The sequence below is a fragment of the Drosophila persimilis genome, unplaced genomic scaffold (genome assembly GCF_003286085.1).
Source record: "Drosophila persimilis strain 14011-0111.01,24,50 unplaced genomic scaffold, DperRS2 tig00000002-arrow-pilon, whole genome shotgun sequence".
In the NCBI taxonomy this organism is placed as follows: Eukaryota; Metazoa; Arthropoda; class Insecta; order Diptera; family Drosophilidae; genus Drosophila; species Drosophila persimilis.
Window position 1 is genome coordinate 13,456,446 of NW_020825289.1, and position 17,095 is coordinate 13,473,540.

Below are 17,095 nucleotides of genomic sequence, written 5' to 3' on the forward strand. Positions count from 1 at the left end.
GTTTAAAGTTGAAAGTGGCCTCCACATATACCCACACGCGCACACACCTCCTACTGCAGACGCCTACTCCTCTGCTGCTCCTCGGTCCTCGTGACGTCAGCCGCCATTTGGCAGGAGCTAAAGGGGAAAACAGCCAAACAAGTGCAATATTTGAATATTGAATTAATTTGTACATTACACACACACCCCACACACCAACAGAAACAGAAACAGAAACAACACCTCCAATGCAGCATTGCAGTGGGAGAGGGAGAGGGAGGGGAAGGGGGAGGAGGAGAGGGAGAGGGGGAGATGGTGTGTGAGCGAAATGCAAATCAGATTGCATACCCCAAAGGCGGCTCGAGGCTGTCGAGTGCTCTGATTGTGCTCAAAATTCCACTGCACTGCTGGCACGCATCTGAGTGAAAGCACTGCACCGTGAGTGAAAGTGTTAATTAGAATGAGCGTGAGAGTGCACGCACAGGCAAAGTCACGTCCAGAGAACACGCCCCCCAAATGCTCAGCCAGTGAGCGAAGCGACTTTCAACCCCCGTTCAAGTTCAATGCAATGTCTGCCACCGCCGGTTGTCCTTGAATCTACAACACAACAACAAAAAACATTTACCATTTACCACCTCTTGCATGCGAATAACGAGAGACGAAGAGGTAAAAAGCAAACACTTTGGACGTCACAAACTGTTTAATTTCGAACCATTAGGAACTATTTAGGAAATAGTCCTCCCCAGCAGAAGGAGGTAAAGGAAAAAAGAGAAGAAAACTAAGAGCCAATTATGGCACCAAAGAGAAAACTCAACTAATTCGGTGACACAATTGTTTTGACCGCTTTTCTGTTTGACCGCCGCTGTTTTTTTGGTTTGTTTAATTTGTTTATGCATTTTACAACCTCAAGAAGATTGCACAATGAAGAGGGGGCTAGAGGAGGGTGTAAATTATGTAAGGACAACTAGAATAGGGGGACAACAGTTAGAACTATGTGTGTGTGTATGTTTGTAGGTTTATTGGTTGCTTAACAGCAAGATATTGCATTGGGAACAGAACCCATTGCCGTCTGTTTGCCTGCCCCTGTTGTGTGTGCGTCATGCAACACGAAAACCCTCTAGCCTCTAGCTTCCATCAGGCTGGGGAGTTTCCTTTTTCCACCACCCCACCAGCCCACCGCCCCAAGTAATTATGAAACTCTCTTACTCAATCCACGAGTGTATCAAACAGATGTAGATTATTCCTATTAGGATTGTAGGAGCCCCACTACTATTTGCATTACAAAACTTCACGATTGTTGTTTTGTCATCAGGCACGTCGCATGCGTAATATGAAAAGTCAATAGGAGAATGCGAAGGAGAAAGCAAACAACGACTAGAAGCAAAACAGTACACACATGTACATAGGCATATATTTATGTATTTACATATACATACATAAGTGTGGTGTGGGGGTGTAGGGGGGGTGTAAGTCACGTGTAAACTCTGAATGCAGTAAATTAGTATTTATTGAAAGAGATTAAGTGGTACTCAGCCAAACACAGTAATCACTCGTTAAATGCAATTTCATACTTAAAGTTCTGCCATGTGTGCTTTTTACTGAGGCTCCACAGTGCCGCCTTCAAAGCAGAACAAACAAATTGTATCCAGCTTTGAACCGCAAAGAATCCAATTGGAATTAAGCCGCAGAGAGGCAGAGCGCAAGAGTGAGCATGAGAGAGATCCAAAGAGAGCAGAGTCTACAGCGCTGCATAATGACATCACATTCCGACAACAGCAACAATCGATAAGAGCCGAGGGAGAGCAGCAGTCAAAGCACATAGAGAGAGAGAGAGAGGGAGAGATAAAGCTTCCACCATATGACATCAGCGTGTGCACGATTTGTTAACAGTTAATTTGTTAGCAGCGATCGGTGAGGGGCAGAGAGGAGAGCGCGGGTGAGCATGCGCAGATTTGTTGAGGGGTCGGGGAGGGGAACCATCTTTTTCACGTGCGCCGCCGCGCACTCCAAGCTCTTGGCGGTGGCATACACTGTGGGTGGCGGGAGGGAGGGCAGGGATGAGCCGGAAAACATTTGGGAGATCTTTTTGCGGACAACACAACGCATTTAACATTAATTGACGTTTAACGATTCACGCGTGAAATCTCTTGAGAACCGGTTAACCGTCCGCTCGCTCGTGTCCGCTCTTGTTCGTTCTTGTTTTGCTTCTTAGACAGCGAAGGAGAGAGGGAGAAAGAGAGCGAGAGAGAGAGATATGTAGTTGGGCCACAAATCATATGAAACATACATACATTTTTTTTGTGAACCTGTCGCCTCTAATATTTTCATTATTGATTTATTTGCTTAGCTGCTTTATCATTCTCCGCTCTCTATCTTTTCACACTTCTTTTGGCGGGAGGAGGGGTTGTGTGGTGGCGGGGACTTGTGCGTAACCATTTTTTTTTTTGTGTGCTTTGTTTTATTTCATTTTATTGCCATTTTTTTGTACTGCTTGCCTGGGCGCTACTGCTGTGTGCCTGTTGTTTAAAAACTCATTTCTTATGTGATTTTGATGTCAGCTTAACTGTGTTTACCGCTCTTCTGCTTGTGTCTCTTCCTCCGCACTCGCTCTCTCTCCCTCTCTCTCTGTCTCTATCGCACAATTGACACCTTAATCATGAGCAGAAATTGTCAGAGCTTGAAAGCGCTGTCAAAGCAAAGAATTTTGTTTGTTTCCCTTCCCATCTTCTTGTCTTTAAATAATGCCTTCTGATTGGAATTGAAATTGGGATGCTGTCAATAGGAAGAAATTCATCAAATGATGTACGCATTAAATACCCTGTGGCATTGAAATTTAAGGGTTGCAGGGGGAATTTTCCTGTCTAAATTCCCAATAAGCGAATGGCCACATTTCGAATGAAACGAAAAGAGACCATTCGCCACTAACGATTGCGTATGGTGCTGAGGAAATTGTGATATTATGTATCTACGTATCTTTATCCATATTTTACAACAGGTTACCGTTGAGCAGGATGATATTTCGCCCACAGGGTATCACCATTACCTAGACCTTACGCTGCCACTCTTCAAATAGAAGTGTTTGCTTTGTTCACTGGAGCCACCACTCATCGCTCACCTCATCGGCTGTTTCTGCGTGGAGAATAAAAGAAGTTTGCTGAAATGTACGAACTCCAACAATGACGTCAAGACAGTGAAGATCACTCGGCATGAAAAATATACAAGATAGATATGGAAAACATAATGAGTGCGGATTCAGATGAACAAAAATAACCACAACAGAGTGAAATGAACTAAAAATAGTGTTATCTTTTTAGGAAGTTTGCTATCTTTAATATTATCTGGTAGACAATTAGGGCAAAAAACGAGCAGACTCAGAGCTAGAGCATTCCTCGCATTCATTTATAATGGTTAACCCAATGAAAGCAATTAAATCAAGTCGCGCGGGTCTCTGGGTTTCGTTGAGAGTTTTGGTGATTTGCCAAACGATTTGAAAAGACAACCAGACGGTGACGTGGCATGCCCCTTCCCTTCCCTTACCTTCCCTTCTCTCTTTGGCAAGCAACCTCATCGAATCGCTAATGATCTCAAGGTAATACTCCGCACAGCTTCATTGTTATTTATTTATTTATATTTATTAATATTTGATTATAAATTCATAGCAAAGGAGAGAAAAAAAAATCCATCATTATAGAGGAGAACCAAGATAAATATTTATTTATTTAATTTTTTTTTTTTTTTTTGCTAGACAAACACCTGAACAAAAATGAGAAGAGAATCGTGTACAAAGCGTACTAGAAACTAACCAAAAACATATGAGGAAAAAAAACAAAAACACTTTTCCAAGTACAAAGATGAATTGTAAATTTGTGTGATTTTGATCGAGTGGCTCCTCCAATCGATCGATCGGTCGGTCGGTTCCTTAAAAGGCAACTCTCGCCTCAACACAGAATGTTTTCGCTTTCTACGCATCAGCTCTACCCCCAATTATTCCATTGTTCATTTGCATTTTACCTAAAACTAAATACTTAAGATGATTCAAAGTTTGTTAGGCTTTGTTTTTAATTTAATCGAAGGGTACAAAGCCATTTCACAGATGTTTTTGCTCAATGCCAAAGGAAAAAAGTTGAAGAAAAGGTTGAAAAAAGCCAAGGAAATCACAAGAAATTGGCCTCATCATCGAGAACAAAGCGTAAAAGCCATTAAAAGGAAGTCCATTGGTTTCAATCACTCAGGAAGTTTTTTCGAAAATTAATTCTGATCAAATTTGGAAACTACATATATTGGAGCCAGCACCTAAAAGGTCCCTAAAAACCACCCAGAACTGTCCCGTCCCTGAAATGGGGAAACACTAAGGTTCATAAAAACAAAAAGAAGGTCAATTCCCACGTCAATTAAACGGCTAACGGTCTAAGGGTCATTGTCATTAAATGTCATTAAAAGCGCTAGCTCCAACCCTTAAACCCTCCCTATCACTCCTCTTTGTACCTTTGTATCCTTCCACAGAAAAAATACTTTTTGTCAGTTCCATTCGTTCATTCGTTCATATCCATCCATATGCTGGGGCTCTCAAGCACTTATGGATGACCTATCATTTAGATAATCTTTGACTCCGTGCCCGTGCCAACAACCCAGTAGCTCTCTATATTTTATTTTGGTCCCTAACTATTCCGCTATATTAATTCCATCTATTTTAAGGCACGAAGGTTGAGCACCAGTTATTATTCGATGGTCAAATGCGGTGGCACTTCCATCGATAGAGATACCGATACAAGACACACTTTACTTATGTATTTCAATGGTAATTTTCGGTGTAAAATGTGCGGTTCATCCTGCAATCATTAACTAAATGAATGTATACCTTTGCGTTTAAGTTTCAACCATTTCCCGTTGCTCAAATTCTAATGATTTGGCCAGAAAGAGGGTTAACGCACACACCTCCACTCCGAGCACACACGGACGGGACAGGCACATTTAAGCGGCTTAATGAACCATTTGGACATTTGGAAACTTTCACAGTCATCAAACATTATGATGTTGGCGATTTTTGGCACTCAACAGCAGTGCCACAAGTGGAACAAATGAAGTATTTTTTGTGTGTTTTTCGAGTTTTAAAATTTAGAGGAAATTTTGCAATGAATTGTAGAATAGCAAATGCTCTAACATGGAACACAAGGGAGTGGAGGGATGGGCATGCAAAATACTATAAATCATACATAAAATGGAGTTTGGTTCTTCTTCTAAAAGGTTCTTCCCTAAAAGGCAAGGCACAAGATTATTTCTTAATAAACCATTAACCAAACGCGAATAGATATCCCAGAGATATCCCACATCTTAGTTCCTAACCTATCTTCTCGTCTTCTAGCCATACCCTACCCTAATCAAGCCTCAAGTCTGACAGTCGCTTAATAAAAACCCGTTCAACTAGACCCTGTCTGTCTGAAGTGATCAATGCCATCAAAAGACAATTACCAGACGATGGCCAAAAACAGTTCCACAGTCCAGTCCCCCTTTTTTTGCATTACGCCAGGTTCCACTCCCTATCCCCCTCCCCCTGCCACTGCCCCTGCCCCGTCCACACTCAAAACGAAACTGCAATGCCCAACGATGATAATGATCTTGCAAAAAGAAGACAAACAAAGAAGAAGAAAAAAAAAAGAATAAGCTGAAGTAGAGAAAAAACTGTAGACAAGCCATAGAGGCCCCATCATCGAGGCAGAGACCAAAGCTTAAAGATCGGCAATCGAGTGGCCACCGCTTTGGACAGGTCTCTCCGCGCTCCCACTCTCCAGCGGATCGTCCGTCCGTCCTCCCGTCCGTCTATCCACTGGACAGAGGCCGTCCTCTGCGGCGATGAAAAACGAAACCAAAACGAGGCGAAAGCCGCAACACCAACACGACCAGCAAAAATTGTGGTCCAAAAATAGACACCGCTCATTAGAAATGGCTAAAAATAGGCAAAAGGCAGGCCAGGTAGCATTAAAGCGCTCAGGTACAGTGCGGGGAAGGGGGGCATTGGAGTGCATTAAGTGGAGTGCGGAATCAAGAGAGGCAGAGGCAGAGAGAAAGAGGGATATACATACGTACATATGTATGTATGTATATAGAGGCGGTGGCAGCTCTCAAGATATGACGTATACGACACTGTGGACCAAATAATCTGTTGGAATCTAGTTATCAGAGGATGCCACTGCCACTGCCACTGCCACTGCCACAGCCACAGCCACTGCTACTGGTGCACTAGTTATGCGGCTGTAGAACAGGTATTGCAGGTACTCCTTGGTATGCCAGGAACTCTGTTCGTGGAACTTGTTGGGGGATCCGCAAGACAGAAGCGATCGTAATTGCACGTGTATAAGATGACGATGGAGATACGATACGGAACCGTGTTCTCCAACACACCTATACAAAGATCTAGCTAGTAAAAAAAGTAACCAAAAAAAAATGCAAAAATGGGTAACAAAATTCATAGATCAAATTCTACTTCTTTGCCATTTTGCACCGTTCAAAGTAATTTCCTCCTCATAACTTCCCATAAAATCTACAAGGAATTCCCTCCCCCAGGAAATCCCCGCGGCATCTTTTGCGAGAGTGAGCTCAGAGAGCGAGCATAATTTCAAACAATTTAGTTGGGTTCCAGTGGCATTTCAAGCTGTTTACATTGGGCAAATACTAGTGGGTGTGGGTTGTGGGGCTCGGGGGCGAAAAGTTGGAGGGAAAACCCAAGGATCAGGGGCACGCGCAATATAAACGTTTGGGACAAGGTAAACGAAGTAAATTAAGCACCAACAACAACAAATGGGAAAAAAATTTACCCTCCGAAGAGAGGGCGACACTTGAAACACAAGAAGGAAACGCAGGCCACGAGAGCCGAAGCTATTGACACCCTTTCCCTTTGAATATTAAGGCAGAGTTAAATATTTCTATAACCATTGAAAATGCATGATATAGGGGTTTGAACCTGTTTCCGATAAACTATGAACTGGAGGGATTATTTCAAGATCAATCATTACAAATATCTGCTCAAAGTCCTATTGCCCCCAAAAAGAGTATAAACACAGGCAGCAGACGGAGGGAGAAAATACAACAAGGCAGCACCAGGAGCCGAAGAAGGAGGAAAAGCCGGACGGGCGGCCGAATAGCAACAACAGGGCAAAGGCATGCGAAACAGCAGAGAGCATGGAGAAACCCAATAACATAAAAGCAAAAGAATTTTTGTTCTCTTCCCTACTTGGAGCCAAAAAGGATGATGATGATGATGGGCAGGCGGCCAGGCGGCCTGGCCCTGCTGCTGAGAGCGATGGTTGGGGGCAGAAAAACCCGCTTACAACAGCGAAAAAAAAAAAGCAAACAGCAAAAACGCCAAGGCAAGCAACGACCTTGATAAGTTTTACAACAGGGCAGGCAGCGACAATGGGCAAGGGGAGGGGGGGGTGTCGAGGGAAGAGCGCACGTCAAAGGAAGAGCCAAACGAAGGAGCTTCACCTCTCCCTCTCTGTCTCGCACAGCACAACACAATCGATGCCCCCACCAGTGTGGTGAGTTCCATTCTCTCTTAGCTTTATTTGCCGCTCTCCCTCTCTCTCTGTTTCTCTCTCATCAACAAGTGTCCAGCTGTGTTGGAGGATGGAAGTGGTGGCGGGGGGGGGTTGACCTGTTCCTAACTCAATTCAATTTTTTGTGTCTGTGTGTCACATAAGTGTACTATCCCGCTCACCAGCTCTCCCGCTCTCCCGCTCTCCGGCTCTCTTTTTCTCTCTTTGATAAACAGTGTGATGAGGTGGATTTTTTTCTTCCTCTTTCAAAGCTTGATTATCATATTCTGCTTTTTATTATTGAATTTCTTGCTCTCCACCCATGTGTGTGTGTGTGTGCGTGTGTGTGTGACGCATGTGTAAAGTGCGGCGCAGATATTGATATAACCCGTACCCCTATCCTTATCTCTTCCCCCCCTCCACCGTACGGAATGCTCGCCTTAAATGCCGTTCCGACAGTTAGTCTAACAAATTTGTTTGTTTGTTCTCCTATCCTCATCTACTCTCTCTCTCTCTTTCTCTTTATGTCAGCTGCCAGATCAGCTGGCATTCATTCGCAGAGGCAGAAGTAAATATAATTAATTTTATTAAATAATTTCAACACACAATATTGACCAAAACCAAACAGAAAATGAAAAAAAGGAAGCCCGAAAGCATGTGCTCAAAAGCACAAGATGGAAAAGTTTTTTATTTCACAAATTAATTCAAAACTAAGAGAGAACAACAAAAGCAACACAAACAAAAAACAAAATATGTACTGTAGACAACCTGCAACGTGCCTGCAATTTTAACAAAAAAATTGCAATATCAAAATCAACGCGGAACAACCGCCACACCGCGCTGCTAGGCGCGCTGCACTTGCAACGGCCAGGCCCAAACCGGACTGCAAGGCGGCCCCGCCCTCCTTACAGCACACACACACACACAGACACACACTATATAGTATATATTAAAGACCAGAGACGACGCCTAGTTGAGCATTTTGAACGACAACTGCAGCAGGGCAAGCAGCAGGCAGCAGGCAGCAGTGGACATGCCATAATTAATCAGGCCTGGCCGACAATATTTTACTACACAAAAAAGAAATGAAAATTCCTTAACAGCAGTCGCCGGCACAGGAGATCCTTAACGTGCAACAACAACATGTTGTAGGGGAAAAAAATCAAATCAAAATCAATCAAAACAAAACGAAGCCTACATACGCTTTCGACTGAATCAAGAATGAAATCAAATTCCTGAAGAATATGTACTGTAAATGCTATAGGATAACAGCAGAAACAACAACGATAATTTTTATATTTTTCTTTCATTTTAATCAATATTTTCGACCGCTGAAAGAGTTTATGGCAATCAGTTTATGGTTATCATAAAAATGTCATTTCTTTGCCACTTTCTGCATTCCATTTTGTTGTTACCTAATCTTTAAAAAAATATACGTATTCCAAGGAATTTTAAATACAAATCGAACAAGTGAGAAACTCGTTTCCCTCTCAACATTAATTCGCATATTTTTACAAATTATATTAGAACTTATGTACATATGTATGTATATATGTATGTACCATTCATGAGATAATAGAACCAGAAACAGCAACAACAATTCCGAATATTTCGTGTACTGCGAAAACTTGTTTTATTTATGTTTGTTTTTGTTGTTGCTGCTGTCGTTTGTAAGCTTATTGAACAATTATTTTGTGGCGAAAAAAACTATGGAAATGGGAAATTTTCAGTTAAGCGAAGCTTGGTTACCCTATAATTAGGCCCGATTTATGGGCTTCACTGCAACCAAATGAACGACAATTTCAAGAACGGCAGTTCAGACACTTGGGATGTTCCCGCGAACTGCTTGCTCACGTCATGGATCAAAAGCCTCAAAAACACTGCTTGAATGCTTATATATACTATAGAATATACAGCCGATTTCGGTGCAGGACAGTTGTGTTCCGTTCCCCACATTTCCTTACTGATCTTAGATCTTTCACTTTGAAGGCTTACTCCGTTCTTTGAACACATATACCCCTAAAGAATAGACCTGAACTTCTAGGAAATATTTCCAGGCATGATTACATGATTAGCACCGCAGAACTTGAAGTCAATTGGAAAACTTGATTGGGTAAAAGATTTTCCGCATGCATAATGGAAATTTTACGCTGAACCTTTTGCATGGAAATAATTCAATTGAAATAAATTAACGAAATCGAAAAATCCCCAGATTTATTGCACGATATTTTGCGGGGGTTTTTTTACTCCCATTGAGAGGATTGCATTTTAATGATTTAATATTATATATTATCCAATTCTGGTTTCTCTCAGTGTGCAAGGGCTGGAGTGGGAGGAAAAGAAATGCGAATGGGAGGCAATGCCCGGGACTTTAGTGTAAGCTCCCGCTATCAATTGCTGTCGCCTCTTCGCTCATTGAGACTCATCAAGAGAGAGCGCAATAGCAGAGGAAAGAATGGAGAAGGGGGGACAAAGACAACGACAACCACAGCGGTTACAGGTTAAACCAACAACAAATCTATTAAGCTCAAAAGAGAAGTTTAAGCAGAACAACAATAAAAGAGGGCAGGAGAAAGTCAGCGGCAAGCGGGGGGGAAACTGGAAAGCCCACTTTTACAAATGCACTGCATCGTGGTGTATAGCTCTCCCCCCCTGTCGCACACAACTTACAAGAAATGCAACGAAAAAGAAGACGAAGAAGACGAGGCAAAAAAACTGAATTCAACTTACCGTCCGCACAAGTTCAAGGCCAAGTGTTCAAGTCCCCTCCCTCTCTGGCGCTCTCTGGTTTCCGTGCTCTTTCCGTTTTCCTCTCTCTTGGCGTACTCAGAGAGACTGTTTACTTTGTACATGAAAAATAACTTTACTTTCGTTTTCTAAGCCAGAAGCTTGGGGAGGAGAGGTCGGGTGGTTGGGCGGCTGCCCCGAATGCAATCCAACTGCAACGGTAGTTATGTTGTTATTGTTGTAAGGTCACACTTTCGATTGGGGTGCCCTTCGTTTCTCAACGTTTTATCTGTTATTGGACCAACAACACATATATAGTAGATACGGGGGATATTGCACTGAGGGGAGCAGCAGGACCGACTTTTGTAAATTAATTAACAACATTCCCTCGCACACACACATAAACACACACTCATACTCATGATGCGAGCGCGCGCGCCTCGAGATAAGAGCAAAGCAATTTATTTGCAGTGAAATTTACGTTTTGCGCGCTGACCGAACCGAGAGTGGTGGGCGGTTGCAGGGGGGTATGTGGGAGAATTCACCACACACACTCTCTCACACGCAAACCGACGTAAGCGCACGTTTTCGCAAGTTATGAAAATTGTGGTTCAAATTTTGGGCTATTTTCCCCACTTAACGGAAGTTCACTTTGCTACAGCTGTCTGTAGAATATTTATACGCTTTTAAACTTAATCAATTTAATTAAATGGAATTTTCCGATAACAGCCAGAGAGACAACAAGACGACGGAACGCTGTATTGTCAACAACAAATGCGGGAGCGGAATTGTAGCGAGCTTTGATGGTATTTTTGGTAAAGTTTGTGCTGAAATATGTGGTCACACTTAGTGATGGGAGCTATATCGCATATATTTATCTCGGCAGAATGTGACTAGGTGCACATGCTTTACGGTCACACTGTTATGAGTTTGCTTAAAATAAAATCAGTTAAAAATTTAAGTTTTGTTTGAAAGCAAGTCAATTGCAGGCTATTAAGACTTTGAAAATTTAGCAGCAGTTATCTTTCAGCCGGCTAGAAAATGCAATAATGCAGACAAATGGAATCTCATTATGGCAGTCTAATGAAAGCCAATTATATGGATATCATATTTTTTAATTTTAATCCTGAAACTCATTGTATTAGTTTATGAGAAGATAAAAAGCATGTTGATTGCGAATGGTTTATCCAAAATTCCGAAGCTATCTTTCTGTTAATGGAACAATTTTTTTGATTCAGATCAGGTGCTAGGTTTTTTGGTCAAACAAATCTCAAATTAAAAGAATATAATGAGCTCTGCTCTTTCGACAAAATCGATTTTGGTTTTTTTGGTTTGGTCTTGTTTTTTCTCTCAGTGCTAAACACACTTTAAAATGTTTCTATCTGTACCTAATTTATTTCTTAAAATTACAAGTGAAGATTCGCTTTCAGAGCATTAAATTCATGTCGGTCCAGTGCCTTGATATTGGTGCCCGAAAATGGCGACTTGAACTCCAGGTCTCGATGCTTGTTTACCAGAACCTTTTGCTCCGAGTAAATCAGATTTATCTCCTTTTCGATCTGCTGCTGGTCTGCGGAATCATTGCATTAGATACATAACCAAAGGAATGTCTCTCTTACATACCCTTCTTGAGCAGCTCCACTGCCTTGTCCTTCGGCATTTTCACCAGCATGCTGCCAATGGTGATCCAGGCCTTCTTTTCCTCCGACTTCTCCACGAGGCGCAGTGCCTCACGTGTCTCTTGGCGCCGTTTGTCCATAACCGTCAGCTCGTGCTTGTTGGCCAATATCTTGTCGGCCAGCTCCTCCGTCTTGGAGATCAACTCGATGCTTTTATCCACTTCTGTATTTGACATATTATTTATTTGTGTTTTTTACAAACAAAAATCTGCGAAAACACGAGAGTGTGACCAAAGCAGACGCACTAATAATACCCTAACGCCTGCCGAACAGCTGAATCTCATTCAACAGAAAAATAATGTCTGCGTTGTAATTATTTTATTTGCATATTTGTTTCTGAGAGCGAACCCCTTCTCACCAGACGAGATCTGATCTCTGGCACACAAGTCACTTAGTTGGTTAATACGCAATGCATTCCACCAACCCTCACAGACGCTGGAGCGTCATATTCCTGCTGGCAACATCCTTCCTACAACATACGCTTTCCGAGGTAATTAGTTCTTTGTGTATTCCGTAAATCTGTGAAAAGCTGGGTCGCCTGTTGGTCAGAGAGCGGAAAATAGGGTAACATATGGTTACAATGGCTTGTGCGATGTGTGAGTGTGCGTATCTGTTGTCTGTGTGTGGGTGCTGTGCAAGTGCTCCCGTGGCATATATGTACATACATATATACTGATTGTTTGCATACCTGGCCTAATCTCAAACCCCTTCCGCAGAGTCAAAGTTCGCCGCGTTATCTGCAAAACATTGACATCAGCAACAATGCCAGCATCAACAACAACGAGAGACTGCAGCAGATCCTCAAAGGAGCCGGAGCCGGCTCCACGCAAATTAATTGGCCACAACGCTCCAAGCAGGCCACACCCGACGTTAAGACTGAGTTAGCCAAACTAAATACCAGTAAGTGGCACACCATTCTCCACTCAGAAAGAGTATTCCATGCTAATCCTCCGACAGCCTATATCTACCAGAATGCCTGGCCAGCGAACAATGTGAAGCTGGGCGCTGTGACAGCCGTGAGCTTCGACAAGGCCGGCAATGTGGTCATCTTCCATCGAGTGGACCGCATCTGGAGCCAGGACACCTTCGACAATGACAATCAGTATCGGGAGAAGTACCGCGGACCTATTCGAGAGAGCACTGTTCTGGCACTGGAGCCTGCAACCGGCCGCGTCCAATACGATTGGGGCAAAAACTTGTAAGCTCTGAATAACTGTCATCAACAAATCTGCAACAAATATTCTGTTTCGTGCAGCTTTTACATGCCACACGGCCTGACTGTGGATCCCGAGGACAATGTCTGGCTGACGGATGTGGCCATGCACCAGGTGTTCAAATTTGCAGCACGCGGCGCTGGCAACAAGCCACTGCTGACGCTTGGTGTGGCCTTCCAGCCGGGCTCCGGCAAGAAGTTCTGCAAACCCACGTCAGTGGCCATCCTGGACAACGGGGACTTCTTTGTGGCGGATGGCTACTGCAATGCCCGCATCCTCAAGTACTCCAAGGCGGGCGAGCTAATACTGACATGGGGCCAGAACTCCTTTGCCGGCGTCTCCTATGATGTGGCTCCACAGAACTACTTCGCCATTCCGCATGCCCTGACTTTGGTTCCAGAGTTGGAGCTGCTTTGTGCCGCCGACCGGGAGAACGGACGGGTGCAGTGTTTCTACTCGAGCAACGGCACCTTCCACTCCCAGTACCACAATCAACTGATTGGCGATCGACTGTTCAGCATGGCTTATACCCCGGCAGCAGGTTAGTCTACGTGGCCCGTCTTGATAATGGTTGCGAGAAAAGCAGTTTACAAACCTTTCTTTCCCTTCCAGGTGGAGAACTGGTCATTGTCAATGGTCCCAACGCTGAGTTGGGCTTCCATCCGGATCATTACAACGAAGTGCATGGCTTTGTGATGAGCATGCGGAACAGGCAATTGGTCTCCAAATTCGGGCCAAACAATTTGGAATTCAAGAATCCCCACGATGTGGCCGTAACAGCCGATGGTAATGAGATCTATGTGGCCGAATTGAATCCCATGCGCATCCACAAGTTCTTGCACAAATCCCTGGCCAAGCCCATGTCACTGTCGGCCACAAAGGATGTCCAAAGTATTAGTGGTGTGCCCGCCGAAGCACCGGCAGCAGGAGCGGACGCTAGCCAGACGACGAGACACCATCCCAGTGGCAAGGCCGTACTGGTAGCCTCGTTAATGCTGATATTTGCCGGCTCCACCTTTGCGCTGGCCCTGCTCATGGCCAGGCGGCGAAAACGAGGTAATCAAGCCATCAGCAGCGCTGCCCCGCCGAGCGATCTGGTGTACCGCAAGCTCACTGCGTCCAACCAGAGTCTGTGCTAACAATCTCAGTATCCTAATCCAACGTGTTAATCACACTCACTCAATGTCCTATATGTAGTTGTGTCCTATTTTATACTGGTGTTAATTCGTAACCGAATTGTGCATATCCATTTGCATATTTGTATTTGTGTTACTACTATCATATATTAGTTGATAATTATAATTTGTAATACACATAATTTTAAGTTGATTTCCGGCCACATTCCCTTCCGCCCAATTATTTGAATGCTAATCATCGGTTGCCTTTTTTGGTGCTTTTTTTGCATACACAACAGACAAACCCCTTTATGCAATATACAACAATACATTTTCTAAATTTAAGTGTGTTCTGTTTTCGTTTATGGTTTGTTTCAGTGCAAAATTCACACAACTACTCGTAAGAGAGCATGTAAGAGCGTGTCGCGTGTCGCGCGTCTAATGCATGGTCTGTTAAGTGCACCTCTCCTTTTTATGTCCAGAAACTCATCCAAAATCATTGACTTTAACATTCACAGGTTGCCTGCCTTTTGGCGCCCGCAGTCGGCGTCATGCCTGGGAGAAGGCCGAGGGCTTCAAGCTGGGTGGACTGCTGGACAGGGACCGCAACGGCTTCGAGAAGCTCGACCAGCAGGCCAGCGATGAGGAGCAAGAGACTCTGGCGAGTGGGGCCCCATACGCCTAGACAGGACCAAGACTTATGTACATCTAACTCAAAAATCATTCCTAGCCTAGTTCTAGTTCTAACTACCTGTACCTCAAAGATTCCACTTAGTTGTACACACTCTTTTTATATGTTCTTCGATTTTAGTTGTGTTCTCCCTGTCATCATTTGATATATTTGAATGCATTTTCCTATTGCGATTGCGCTCAATCCTTTTGATTTGCCAAACGGGAATATAGTCTTATGAAACATCATCGAATCGTCTGTGTTTGTTTGGTTTTTATTGTAAGTCTACGATGGTTAGACTAAGAAAACTTAACTAAAATTCGTTATAAATACGTGTTTGTATCGTATATTGCAGTTTATCCACTAATAAGGCCCCTTAGCGGCAAATTCTTTGCTTCTGTTTGGAAAGATTCTATCAAGATTCATGTTGTGGTTGGAGGTCAGACAACTTCGGCTAGAAAGCCCTCATTTTCCTCCGTCACAATAGCGTCGATATTGTAGAATATCGCGTGAAAGGCTATGACAAAAAAGGAGGCCCCCAGTGTCCAGAATAGTAGTGCGCCTGCACCCACCAGAAAGAGCAAGGGCGTCGCCCCTAGGTTAACGGCAATGAGCTGTTGACGCGGCGTCATTTGAGTGCCCATCACGGTGATGTTTACATTGCGAGAACGCACCCTGTGGCATAGGAGGGCGGCACCTGCCAACACCAGCAATATGAGCGGCGATGTAATGCTGTAACAATGGGACACAGTTAGTGTTTACACAACAGTTGTTTATACGATCACGAGATGATACTCACAGGCAGTAGATCATCAGCACAATAAATACGAATATGTAATTGCTTTGGAAATAGGAGAGATTGCGCTTCACGCGGCTGGTCAAACGCGGCATGCTGACGGCCGTCTTGAAGTTGTGAACGTTGAAGAAGACTGACCAGGGGCGCATCGCGCTGCGGATCAACTGTATTAGCTCCAGTGGAGAGGGCAAGCTTTGGAGTTTGGGCAGGCTTCGTAAAAGGGTACAAAATTATAATCTACTATAAGATATGCAAAGGATGGGTCTTACCTATTCAGATCGAAAGCGAACCTGCCACCACCTTCTTGCGGCACCTGCATGTGTCCGCCCATATTAACGTTTGTTTGGGCCATTTCGAATTCGGTTTCGTTTTGTTTCTAAATTGCTGCCACGTTCCTGCGGCTTCGAATCGTTGGATATTGTTGTATCGTTCTGGGTCGAAAGATATTCCACTTATCTCACCGTTTGTGTGTGTATGTATATTCTTCACAGAATTCTTTTATCGGCGGCGGATCGAATGCTGCGGCAAAGAGGAAACGAAGATGTCGGGTGCTGACGTGTTGCGGTCAAGGGAGGCGAGGCCCACTACATTGAAATGAAGAGAAACACACACAGCCGCTTCTCCTATTGTTTATTTCAATTCACTATTAATTTGTTGACATTTTTCGTATTTAGGCAAACACGAGAATCTGATGTGGCAGCCAGTTTAGGTGTTGAAAAACCGCCTACTTTCAACGATTTCTAGCTGTTTTGCTGTCAGGACAACTGATTTTTTCAAGTTTGAACCTGCTAATATCGTTCTAATACCCTATTTATTTGGTGTTAGTTTTGGGCAAAACTCAGTTTCATAGTGGTGGCAAAAAGTTGAGTTATGGTTTCAGTCGGGTTTTATTTTCAGAATATTTCAGCCCTGTTCTGCCTATCGTGGAACTATCACGAGTAGTAACTACACAAACTAGCAGATCAGAAAACAAGCCAAATAGCCTATTATTATTATTATATTTAATATAAAGGGCCTATAACAATTCGTGATCAGCATCGAAGCTGATCTTGTGCCATTAAAACCCTTAAGTTTTTCAAAAATGTCGGAAAAAGGCAAGAAAGAGACTGTATATTTGATTGGTATTTGCTCTCTATTTCGTGGAGGTATTTTTCATCGCAATAATTTTCCGCAGCATAAGTCCCCTTTCCATTTCACGTACGTTTTATTTACACACAATCAAATAAAAATGAGTATTTATACCTAACCAATATTGCAGAAAATTGATTCATGGGCTGAGGGTCCTATTAAAGGAATAATATTAAACTGAATATCAAAATCGAGGAATATGATGGAACTTGAATACAAATAATTCGTCAGTATATTTACGGTATATTTTAAAAA

The 17,095-nt window shown here is 43.3% G+C and overlaps 4 protein-coding genes across 14 annotated transcripts in view; 1 reads left to right on the top strand and 3 right to left on the bottom strand.

The window, feature by feature from the left end:
• The window catches only part of LOC6592786 (myocyte-specific enhancer factor 2), a 45,629-nt gene extending 34,719 nt beyond the window's left edge, over positions 1-10,910 (bottom strand). For 4 of the 8 annotated variants that reach the window (XM_026984934.1, XM_026984933.1, XM_026984928.1 and 1 more), the window contains exon 1: positions 10,242-10,910. The gene's annotated coding sequence lies outside the window, so the exon portion shown is untranslated. The remainder of the gene's footprint in view (positions 1-10,241) is intronic. The other 4 variants (XM_026984932.1, XM_026984930.1, XM_026984931.1 and 1 more) reach the window with 1 other exon arrangement.
• A 699-nt stretch (positions 10,911-11,609) lies between these two features.
• Positions 11,610-12,108, bottom strand: LOC6592785. The gene is made up of 2 exons (XM_002018400.2): positions 11,862-12,108; positions 11,610-11,808 (listed from the first exon to the last, which is right to left on the bottom strand). The coding sequence occupies exons 1-2, from the start codon at positions 12,091-12,093 to the stop codon at positions 11,645-11,647; spliced, it is 396 nt and encodes a 131-aa protein (XP_002018436.1). The 5' UTR covers positions 12,094-12,108; the 3' UTR covers positions 11,610-11,644.
• A 112-nt stretch (positions 12,109-12,220) lies between these two features.
• Positions 12,221-15,144, top strand: LOC6592784 (peptidyl-alpha-hydroxyglycine alpha-amidating lyase 1). Of its 3 annotated transcripts, none has more exons than XM_026985278.1 (6): positions 12,221-12,407; positions 12,634-12,817; positions 12,875-13,115; positions 13,173-13,672; positions 13,744-14,259; positions 14,765-15,144. In XM_026985278.1, the coding sequence occupies exons 1-6, from the start codon at positions 12,327-12,329 to the stop codon at positions 14,929-14,931; spliced, it is 1,689 nt and encodes a 562-aa protein (XP_026841079.1). In that variant the 5' UTR covers positions 12,221-12,326; the 3' UTR covers positions 14,932-15,144. The 3 variants fall into 3 exon arrangements, with proteins under 3 accessions (XP_026841079.1, XP_026841077.1, XP_026841078.1); XM_026985276.1 differs by having other exon boundaries at positions 12,222-12,407; positions 13,744-14,187; positions 14,765-15,143; XM_026985277.1 differs by lacking the exon at positions 14,765-15,144 and adding an exon at positions 14,625-14,742 and having other exon boundaries at positions 12,222-12,407; positions 13,744-14,187.
• Positions 15,145-15,169: 25 nt separating this feature from the next.
• On the bottom strand, positions 15,170-16,503 carry LOC6592783 (prenylated Rab acceptor protein 1). Of its 2 annotated transcripts, none has more exons than XM_002018398.2 (4): positions 16,174-16,503; positions 15,982-16,107; positions 15,716-15,922; positions 15,170-15,648 (listed from the first exon to the last, which is right to left on the bottom strand). In XM_002018398.2, exons 2-4 carry the CDS (start codon positions 16,062-16,064, stop codon positions 15,357-15,359), a joined length of 582 nt encoding a protein of 193 aa, XP_002018434.1. In that variant the 5' UTR covers positions 16,065-16,107; positions 16,174-16,503; the 3' UTR covers positions 15,170-15,356. The 2 variants fall into 2 exon arrangements, with proteins under 2 accessions (XP_002018434.1, XP_026841080.1); XM_026985279.1 differs by having other exon boundaries at positions 15,982-16,113.
• Positions 16,504-17,095: the final 592 nt, after the last annotated feature.